Raw genomic sequence first — 11336 nt, 5'->3', positions numbered from 1 at the left:
AATCCAATTCAAAGAATGCATGTAAGAAGCATGTATCTGTCAGACATACTTTCTTGTGCAGTTTCGCTTCCTCTGATTTGTATCCAGATTTTATTCGATGTGTTCCAAAGCGGTTGGCCGTGCAAGCTGGTTCGATACGTCAACTTCATATTTCCTGCCATTACAGTCAATAACCTGGTCGTCATAAGTCTCGAAAAGTACTTATCAACTAATGTAAATCCACTTACGTTCAGTGCCGGCACAGTGCAAAAAATGATAATATTTGCCTGGGTTTTCGGATTATTTTCCATGTTGTTTCTCGCAGCTGCATATGACGGCATAAGAGTGGATCTTAATGAGACCCATTCACTGTCGTCTGCAAGAACGACCAGAATTGTTACCCATTTAAAATAATACTCGTGGTTTTTCCAGTACAGTATCTTCTCCCGGGTATATTTATAACTTACATTAACATCTGCTTGATGAAAACTGTGTGGGTCAGAGGAAACAGGACCGTTGGCAATGGTCCGCTGAACAATGCCTTCAAGGTTAAGATGAGGTCAGTCAGGTTTAGAGGAATTTCTCTTCTTATTGCCATTACCTTCACCTTTATCATCAGTTATTTTTTTTCCTCGGTTATGTGATAGCGAGCACTCTGACAGCTCAAAAAAACCGAGAATTTTCAACTGATTTTATAATTCGCTATGCCAGTGGAAGTATCGCATATCTCAACTGTGTAACAGATGTCATAATTTACTTGGTTCAAATGAAAGACTTTCGCGAATTTCTAAGGAAACCTTTGCGCAGAAGCGGCGATGGACACAGCCATATTTAATCATGTATGGAGAAACACATTTGCTCATGCGGGCAAAGCTATGTACAGAACTGGAAAAACGGACAGACCTCGCCCAACACTTTGAAAAGAATACTGTGTAGTGATCTCTATCTACGCGTAATTTTTGAATGACAGTCTTGTTAAGCTCCTTTTGAGGTTATAAATTTATGCAACATGAGTAAATTAAAAAGTCTGCATACAAACCAAGTCAAAGTGGCCCATCAGGCCGAAGCTTATCTCGGTTTCTGCAGCATGCGAGCGACTGGGAGTATTTCTAACCTCCCTGGATGGGATGCTAGTCCTTCGCAGAGTTACCCCCAGTATTAAGTTCGCCGGTACCCATTTAAACACCTAGGCATACAGAGGTACTGTGGCAGTAAAGTGTCGTGCCCAAGAACACAACACAATGTCCCCGGCCACGTCTTGAACCCGAACCACTCGATTCAGGGAATAGCACACTAACCATGATGTCATCACGCCTCCCAACTAGAGTAAAATAATGAGTAGTTATAAGGAAGTGGATAGAGTGAAAAAGTAGCTTGTTTGGGTCTTGTTTTGACTATCATCAGTCCTAGCTCTCCTCTGAGAGAATAGGGCCATAGGTTTTGAGTGTAGAAGACATTTAATAAGTTCCCTTCACCTTCGACAAGGATGAAGACGCGATGGACTAATGGCATATTGGACTCGGGATCAACAGGTCCAGATTTAAGCCATGTGTCCGGGTTCATTGTGCGAAGTCTTGAGCAAGACACGACATCGTTTCTCTCCATCCACGTGTATAAATGGTAGCTACAGGTCAATTAAAACAAGGCCGGGGTAGCGATATGATAAACTAGTATCACATCCAGGTAGGTGTTAGGTGTAGCTGTATTCTCAGTCGCCCTATGCTACTGATCGAGGAGAAAAGCAACGGTATCTATGAGAGACTTGGTCTAGCAGACTTTACCTTTTACCCTGTGGGCCAATAACTCTGCGGCGCCGATTTCCCTAACACTAAGCGATCAAGAGTATTTCTAATCCTCCCCCTGAATTAATGAGATGTTAGTTCATCGCAGGGTTACCCCCAGTATGAATAAAAATTCGCCGGAGTCCATTCATGTACCTGGTTGGAGACAGGCAATGTGAGAGTTAAAGTGTCTCACCCAAGAACACAAAGCAATAGCACACATTTAAATTTTCCTCTTTTATCTGCAATTGATGCTTTAGTTTTTGTACATTTAAAAATGAGCCATGGCAAGTGCTAATGTTCATGTTATTCACGATGAACTTATCATGCTAGACCTGGATAAACATTTTAAAACTTGACACTAACAAGGTGCTTGAACACGACCCCAGGAAATACTGAAGTGATGTCTCGACTGGTCAAGACTCCAAAATATTTATCCCATTCCCAATTTTGACATTTTTTTTCCCATTCCCAGTGACTTAAATCTCAGGGCAAAATTCAGGCCAATGCCAGTTCCCATTCCACCCCATTCAGGACCCTCTATCTTCGTTGCTCCCAACATTTTGCTATGCACGTGTGGATCCTTTTATCCAGACCAGTATTCCATATAAGGAACCGTTGTTTGATTGACGGAATAGTCTACTACAAAGAGTGTTCTGATTTCGAAGGTCGCGTAGCAGTGAAAACAGTGTTTAATGCTACCTGACTCGAATCAAACATGTTAGTTGCGGAAGGATCACGGCTTCTCTTTGGAAAATGAATGAATGAATAAATGAATGAAGTCTTCATTGAAAAAAGTCAGACTCAGCTGAGGCAAGACTTGACAATCGTAATCTATAAATATAAATTTAAAAAGACATCTGTTCATTAACGTGTTTTTTTTTCTCTCAATTCTTATCTGAGAGAGGTAATGCTCCTTTTTTACGAGTGATAGCGTAGCTAGAATGAGTTATAGCAGTTACTTGGGGAAGAAATAATGAACAAGATTTGACCTGACTTAACGGGCTTTAGCATGCATAATGTATAAGCCTACAAAAATCGACGACGGGAACTGGGTAGGACCCTGAAGTTGCTGGGGCCTTGGTCCCAACAAGCTATTAATCTAGCGCTGGTAAGTGGTGCAATGGCCAGTAAATTATTGGACCACAAACAAAACAACACAGTTACAGGACAAGAGAGATCGACCGTACCTAAAATATTTTATTACATTTATATTTGAATCTGAAAGATAAATGTACGAGTCCCTGATTACTTATAGCATACCATGTGCGATGGCGTTTTCGTTGATTGAATTTTTTTTCCGTTTTATCAAACAAATCGAGTAAAGAAATAAAACATTTGCTGGACAGGCTGTCCCGTTACAGGTCTTTGGTGTGCTTGTAATAATTTGAAGACTTGTCATTTGGCGGCTACTGATGAAATTTTAGAAGCATTCTTCTCATCAAGAGATGACAGTTGCAAAACGGGACGCAACAGTTTTAGCGAGTTCCGCAAATAGTCAGCACTTGTTGACGAATCGAGATACAATGTCGTTATCAGAGAACTGACCGAGTCCGGATTGTCTGAATCGTCAGCCGCGGTGTTCAAACAGCCCGCAAAGTGCGTCGCCATTACGGAAATCTCCTCCAAAACCGCGTCTGTCATTTTCCGCACGCACTGCGCACGCACCAGGGACGACGTTTCCGCGGCTTGCTCCGCCTGGTGAAGCAAAAGTTCCGTAAACTTGTGAAATAGTTCCACAGTTCGGGCTGTGAGCTCCGCCATACTTGAAACGGCTGTGGTATAAATGTCGACTCCGTCCTTGCTCCCTGGTGTATCGTCCTGTTCTTGAACACATGCTGCAGTCCATTCCCTTGCTTTTTCCTGAGACGTGACGATCTTGTCTGCTGTAAGCGGCAGATTGAGCGACTTGACGTTCTCTACAACTTCGGATTTGAAGTCTAGTCCTTCCACTTCGTCATCCGCGTCGTTTTCGTCGATGTGAAAAACTTCCTCCACAGCGCGTAGAAGAGGCTTAACTCCACTGAGTTCGTCTTCTGTCAAATCGATAATGCAGGACTCCAGCTGATAACAAAAGGGAAACAAACGCGATTTTGAGATCAGTAAGGCCAAATCTGCATTCCAACCTAGTGAACGGTTTCCGTAGCATGTATCCACTAGGCGTATTCCTACATCCCCCTCCCCCCTGGTGGGATACTTGTCCATCTCAGCGCTCCCCAAACATTCTTATTCACCGGTAGCCTAGCGTGGAGAGGTACATGTATGGACCACTTCAAAGAAAACAGTACCGGAACCCATTCGTATACACGGCTAGCGAGAGTTGCAGGGAGATTTAAGTGTTTTCCAAGAACAAGACACACTGCCCTTGGATTTAAGCGCAAAAAAAAAAAAACAAAAAAAAAACATTGGGTCAACGTGCATTCAAAAATGATTCCAACAAATTACTTTCAAACTCGCGAAACGTGGCAACATGTCTTGAAATCCCTAGAAACAACGCACAAAATCCATGACTTTGCTGCAGGCTTAGTAAACGCAAGTCATTCTCCGAGCATACCCTATCGAGATACTCGAGAACCAACCTGAAATATTTTATGAAATTTAACAAGGCAGTTTTATAGTGCCTGATTTGTTGTCACGTGGTTACGACTTCTCACAACCATTCCATTTTGATCCAGTCAGAAACACGGACTTCAGTACAGCTACGTCATCAGTCTATAATTTTTCGGGTCGAGGTCCGTGCTCTCCATTTAGTGTGATTGTTATACTTTGTAAGGGACGCGTGAAATGCGAGTAAGGCTAAAACCTGGTCCACTGCCAGAGAACCGTTTGGTTCTTAGTAAATTTGGAGGTCAAACTGTTTTGCTGACAGAATAAAAGTGAGAGAATCACAACCAAATAGCCTGCTTTGTTTTCATTTATACGTGTAGACTAACTAAATGTTTGGGTTACCAAAACATCCTATGGCAACACCTGTCACATATAAAGGAATCTCTACAGACCTTGGCTTCACTATCACGTGAGAGCATCTCCAGTGCTTCTAAATGAGAAAGTCCTTGGAACTTGTCAAACTCGCTAAACAGGTCTATAGTTGCTGTGGTCCCCTCAGGTGCAACTGTAGCTTTTTGTTCCGATACTTCCTTGGCCTCCTTTAAAACCTGACCTCAAAAATTGTTTCATTTTAGTACCCTCAAACTCGAGTTGATAACACTACTGTTCATGAACAACAACGATTGCTGATCTCTTGAATATCGCAGCTCTTTTTAGTTGGGGAAACAAGGGCTGTGTTTTGCGGAGCTGGAATAGGACGTGCGATCAAGGCTTTTCTTAGAGTTTTCAGACCATATCCTGACTGCAGGCTCAGTCTAGTCTCAGATGCGTTGACTGATATTTCTTGATAGGTGCATCATAGACAAGCAATGCGTACAAACGCCTATGTAGGTTGTACCCTTAACCTGCATTTCACCCCCATGTGCATGGAATTTATACTTGATACTTGACTATAGATGGATGTTGGAATAATGACATGAGCTATCTGAAGTAGAGTTTCTACAACAACTATTTCAGTGTTACATGTATTTTCTTAGGCAACTCTAGTTAAGTTGACCATGCAGAGCCATAGCCAGTATGAGGCAAACCAAGGCACTTACCCCAGTAATTTTTTTTTTCATTTTCGTTTTACCTTTTTGTTGAAGGGGGAAAGTAAAGTACTGATAAATACTTAGGAAGAGAATTTAACCATGGACTTTGCCCCAGTCCTACTTTTTTTCGGCTACAGCCCTGCCATGGCTTCTTGACAATTTGTTCAGAGAAAATTATACTCAAGCTTTTAAATCTAATAGTTATCATACTTTAACAACAAGGCAATTAAGAATTTTGCAGCATGAGTAGTCATGCCAGGTTAACTTCTTGAGTGCAGGTGGTTAAACCAGGATAATGAGCAGCAACCCCTTACTAGTTCACTTTGCTCACTGGCTTGCCCTCCTACGTGCCGAAAACGTTGCCTATGCAAGAAGAAATAAACATGAAACCTGCTAATAGGCATTGTTACTGGTAACAAATACTTAATTCACAGGAAATGAGGACATCTTATGTAACAAAACATCTATATAATATTACACTGCAGAATATAATGTTTAGCGAGTAAATGCCATATTAATTGGATTTACCTGTGAAAGACTTGGCCCTTTTCCTGCAAGTTTTTCCCTCTTTTGTCTCAACCCAGGATCCCCTTCAGCTAGGACATTCATTGTTTTTTTGCCAATGAACTCCAAGGCGTCTAGCCCACCTGACATCAGCTCTTTGCCAGTACTCTGTACCACACTGGTCAAGCTTGACACACCGAACCCAGAGAAAAATGAATCACCAGCTGCTGAAAGGTAAAAAGGAGCATTTAAACACCTTGCACATTTAAGTTTAAAGAAAGGAAATGTCTGTGGAGTAAATTTGTACAATGAAACCTGTATTAAGCTGACACCCTTAGGACCCTCACTAGTTTAAGCTTAATACAGGATGTCTACTCTAAACAGGTTCTAATATATTGAGCAATAATAGTTAATTATATACAGGTTCTAATATATTGTGCAATAACAGTTAATTATTAACCCTTTAGTTACTCAGTGTAATACAGTACAAGATCAAAGACTGCTACCTCATAGCATAATGTCCAGTCAGTCAATGCATCAATCTGGAATAATCTACTTAGCTTAAAAACGACATTGCCAAACAATTTAAAAGAGTTTGAGCTGAGCTTTCAGAAGTAAAAAGCCCTTGAAGTGTTGGCTTATTGCAGGTTTTGTGCAACAAAATGGCTTAATATTGGTGTCTGTGTCTGCTGAATGCAGGTTTATTTTCCAGTAAATTTAGGAAGAAAATTTTGGGACTCAGGCTGGTGCCCAGTTAATAGAGGGTGTCTGCTTAATGTGGGGTCCACTTAATACAGGTTTCACTGAATTCAAATCATCAGCTTGCCTAAAAATAGCTTTATAATCTCACTATTTGAAATTGCTTATGTACACAAGGGGCCTTGAACATCCAGCTTCATCATGGAATTTTTATTTATTTTCTGTGTCTGGACATTTTAAAACATGTCCATGTAACTTTTTCTACTGGTTGATTCCACCATTGTAATGTTTTACTGTTAGTGTACATCAAAAACTGGTGTGATCAGTAATCTGTTCAAACCCAGTATACAGCACATTTCCATCACTGTTGTGTTCGATGAGCTGAAGTGAAGCAGTTAATGTATTTAAAAATGCTGCCAGGAACAAAAACTTTATTCTGGATACACCACTCAAGGGAAAATCTACTCAATTCAATGGATAAAAAAACATCTAGCAGTTAAAACAATATTAGGTCATCACATGCAATAATTTTCATTAAAGAAGATAAAATTAGATGTTTACTTGCATTAAATAAATTACAAAAATAACATTTTTTTATAGCATAAACACCTCTGTGATGAATTGCTACATGTAGATGAGCTTTCACATGAAAACATTATATCTTCACATGTGAAAATAAAATGGTATCTTCAGAAGTAAAACATCACCATTGCCATGGTTACATGATGAATCATACCTTTCAGTGCAAAAGTGAAATGGTTTAGTATTTAATTGGTTTTTATATAATAAATAGGACATTACATGGCCACTTGGAGATACAAAATTTCTCTTATTGTGTTGAAAAATATTTCCCTCGTTTGCTGCACTCACTCATGAAATATTTTTCAACACTCAAAGAGAAATTTTGTTCCTCCACATGGCCATGTAGTATTCTCTGTGTATTTAACTTGTAGTGCATTTAAGCATGCATACAAATCAGTGACCCACAGACCTTCATTTTCATTTTCATTTTTGCTTTCACTTTTGTCTTCTGCAGATGCCTCTTGGGTTTTTGCCTCTTGGGTTTTTGCTTCTGCTCTTTTCTCTTGCACTAGCTTTTCTTCTGCTTTTACTTTACGTGCAATCTCTTCTGGGTCAGGAACACCTAGTGATGTCTCTACTGTCTCAATAACAGAGGACAGTCCTGATGTCACAGAAGCTGTCGCATGGGAGAGCATTGAGGTCCAACCTCCCCATCCCCACCCCCCACCAGAATTTGAGGACTCTTGAGCTGGCTTCTCTGCTGAGCTGCAAAGAGAGAAGAACAACGTAATCAGAATAGTAAATAATTAGGGCTGTCAATTTAGCGCTGTAACCTGTAACACCTGTTATGACCGAGTAAGTCTGATGGGCCCATCATGCTATGGGTGAACTTGCCTGTAGTTGATACAATTCACTCAAAAGGTAACAAGTTTGTTTTGGATGTGAAGATCAAGACTACAGTTGATTCAAAACTCAATGACATCTCTGATAAGTTAAAGCTGTTGGGTATTCAGTCTTTCAATTAACATGCAAACTAATGTGGTGGAAAGATAGTTAAAGCTCTAAAGGAAGTGTTTTGCTGGCTGGCATAAGTAAAGCACTTCTTTGGTCGCCGGCAATTTTGAAGTTGACAGTGAGAGTCATCTGCCAGGGTGAATTCAAGCAGCTGATTTTTTAAGTTATTGGCTGAAACCATACAGTGAATTTTCAAAATCAGCGCCTGTGACGTCATCTGGCTACAGATTATACAATAATCATGTCAAGGACACTCAAGGTCATGGTTAATCATGTCACATATGACCGCGATGCATGATTTCTAAGGGTAATTATGTCAAGTTCGTGTGCTTTGTGTTACTTGCCGCCAGTGAAGAAGCAAAAACATGACGTCCATTTTTTTTTTCGTTCAATGTATAATAAAACAATTATTATTAGATTTGCGTTTGTGATATCCAGAATAATCAAGGTATCGGTTTTGGCTTCAGCTGATAACCCCTGCCTTGACCTTAATTATTCTGGATATCACAAAAACCTCATCCAATAATAACAATCTTGTAAAGGGGAAATTTGCTCTGAAGAACTTAAGATGGAAATGTCAGCTTTAAAAATTTGCTTCTGCAGTTAAGGTTACTGTGTACCTTAAGAGGAGTCTTGTGTCCAAGTGGTGTAGTGTGTCCGGTTTAAACTGTAGATACCTGAACCCCTATTTCAAATTAAAGCCTAGAGCTGGCTATCAAATTACAGTGAGAATTTTGAAATTAAATTAATTGTCAATTTTTTCCCAACCTCTAAATGCTGACCCTGCCAAAAGATCTGGGCCACTCAGCTCAAATGCTGGCTTGACATTTAGGCCTGGTTCATACGTTGTATTTCTGCCATGTCGCACTTGTGTTGCACTTAATTCAGAATTTATACTCTCGGGTATGTGGGTCAGTGGAAAATGTTTTAAACATAGTGTATTCAATATGGTGGATGAAGATACTGAGCGACGAGGGATTTTTCGAAAAATTGTCTGCCAATGGAACGAGATGGAGAAAGCTGACAATGCATCAGTATGTGTTTCAATATTTTCAGTTTGCATTGGGACAAGAATGGCCAAGATTCTTCTTTTTCTTTGGTGGGACCACATTTATGCATGCTCAGTACATTAACATGATGTATGTATGAGACTTGACATGGCAGAAATTTGACATTTGAATCAGTGTCACATTTCTGTCAAATAATGCAACAAGACCAGTCAAATGTGCTGCAGATTGGTGGCAGCTGATTCAGACATCGAATTTCTGTCAAATTTAATTCGTTAAATCGAATTCCACATGGCAGAAATGCGACGTATGAGCCGGGCCTAAACGAAAAGCTAAATGCGCCCCCCCCCCCCCCCCTCCCCCAACCCTAACCCCAAACAAACTGTGCAGATACCCATGCAACAAAACATTACCTGTCAGGCTTGTCCTCGACTTTAACATCAGAAGATGATCCTGAAATATCCTTCAGCTGATCATTAGCTGAATTTTCAGACGCTTCCTTTTGTCCATCGTCATTGCTCTCTCCTATAAGCTTATTTTCCTTAGCTACCAGTTCATCCTCGTTTTCTGGGGATTGTTCCTCTCCAGCACTCACTTCCTGTTTGTCTGTTTCAGTATCGCCATTGTCTTCCTCAATTCGTTTAGTCTCTATTTCATCCTCACATACCTTCGTCGTAATATTTAGCTGATCAGTGTCTTCTTGTGTTTCACTCTCTGGCAAAGGCGAGTGCTCGCTTATGATGGAGGGATCTTTCTCTACTGCAGGGTTTTCTACCTCGTGTTCATTCTCACTCTCTACTGTATCACTATCCATTTTTGTATTTTGATTCCTTTCTGCTGCAGTTCCAGTTTTTATTTCCTGTCCTGAGGCAACCTGACTTGTTGGCGACGCATCATTCTTGCCAACCAGTTCTTTCAACGTGGAATTTGCAGATCTAATGTCAGCTGACGTGGCGGATGTCGGCTTCACACTTATAGAGGCTTCTTCTCCTTCATCCGCGCTCTCGAAAGCTTCTTCTTCGTCGCTGCTTCCTCCTTCTGTAGCTTTGTTTCTTGAAACCTTATCCATGTAAACATCCACAAACACCGCAAGAGCCAAATTACAAAAATTCTCCCATGAAAGTACAGCACTGTTTATACCGAGTACACCAGTTTGTTGAGCAGTGTGAGACTGAAAAGACTGGGTCCCAATGTTGTTCACCTCACAAGGATAATCCCGCGCACCCGCAACGGAATAGCCTGTCCCGAGGGAGTTCCCTGAAATTTTCGTGGTTCCCAGGTGTTGTTGAAAATTTGTGATCATCGAAAAGCGGGCGATGTAGCAAGAAAACACTTTCTGCTTGAAGTTGCGCCCATTGAAATTAAATTGAAGCACGGATGTTTTTGACTAGAAGTCTCTAGGTATAAGTGCGTGAGTCCTTTGGCTGACCCCCCTTAGCCTGTCGCAGACGCAACCAACCGTACGTTATTACGCGTAACGAAACTTTCCGTCTGTGACGCAGGCTAACCGCCCCCCGCCCCTCCCTGGTAAATTGCAATTATTGGCTCTGACTGTCCAGAAGGAATTTTAGTGCAAAAACTGAACTCCTATGGATCCATGGGATAGGTTCAGCCCGATAACAGGAAAAGATGAAGCCAGTAAATGAAAAGTTTGTCTTGAAAGGTTCGTATAAGACGCTAGAGCAAGAGTGATTAAACAGATTAAACGGAATCACCCAATCGGTTCCAGAAGCCTTTTGACCCGTCTCCCCGAAGTATCTGGTGATGAGAATTTTAATATCCTGTCTAGAATTGTGAGTTTTGGCAGAGTGTAATTACTTCTTTGTATGAAGACAAAATTAATTATTTAAAAAGTTGACCTTGAATTATGCTGTAAAGATCATGCAGCGGCAGAAACGGCTGACAGGATCGAATCGTTCAGATTCGATTCAGATTTGCGGGAAGCTAAGAAAGTAAATATTCCGAGATCATGAACATACTCGATCTATCAAAACCATTAAAAACACCGGAGAGAAAAGAAAAGCAATTTCCTGACAACTTTGAAAACAATTAAGCAACAGTTAACTACGAGAAACCTTTTCAAAGTAAATGTTACAATGCAAATGGACGATTTATAAAGTTTACATACTTTGCTTCATTAGTGCCCTCAAATAAACTCACCACTGATTAATAGAAATTATATGCCGCTTGTT

At 40.7% G+C, this 11336-nt stretch overlaps 1 protein-coding gene across 2 annotated transcripts; it reads right to left on the bottom strand.

Moving 5' to 3' along the window:
- Positions 1 to 383: 383 nt before the first annotated feature.
- Positions 384 to 10879, bottom strand: LOC145497056 (protein FAM114A2-like). 2 transcript variants are annotated; one of them, XM_081476849.1, is made up of 5 exons: positions 9558 to 10879; positions 7593 to 7888; positions 5927 to 6129; positions 4760 to 4915; positions 384 to 3824 (listed from the first exon to the last, which is right to left on the bottom strand). In XM_081476849.1, exons 1-5 carry the CDS (start codon positions 10445 to 10447, stop codon positions 3159 to 3161), a joined length of 2211 nt encoding a protein of 736 aa, XP_081332975.1. In that variant the 5' UTR covers positions 10448 to 10879; the 3' UTR covers positions 384 to 3158. The 2 variants fall into 2 exon arrangements, with proteins under 2 accessions (XP_081332975.1, XP_081332976.1); XM_081476850.1 differs by having other exon boundaries at positions 385 to 3824; positions 5927 to 6126.
- Between the last annotated feature and the right edge of the window lie 457 nt (positions 10880 to 11336).

The sequence above is a fragment of the Orbicella franksi genome, chromosome 9 (genome assembly GCF_964199315.1).
Source record: "Orbicella franksi chromosome 9, jaOrbFran1.1, whole genome shotgun sequence".
NCBI lineage: Eukaryota > Metazoa > Cnidaria > Anthozoa > Scleractinia > Merulinidae > Orbicella > Orbicella franksi.
Note: the sequence above shows the minus strand (reverse complement) of the source record. Positions and strands in the feature narration are given on the sequence as shown.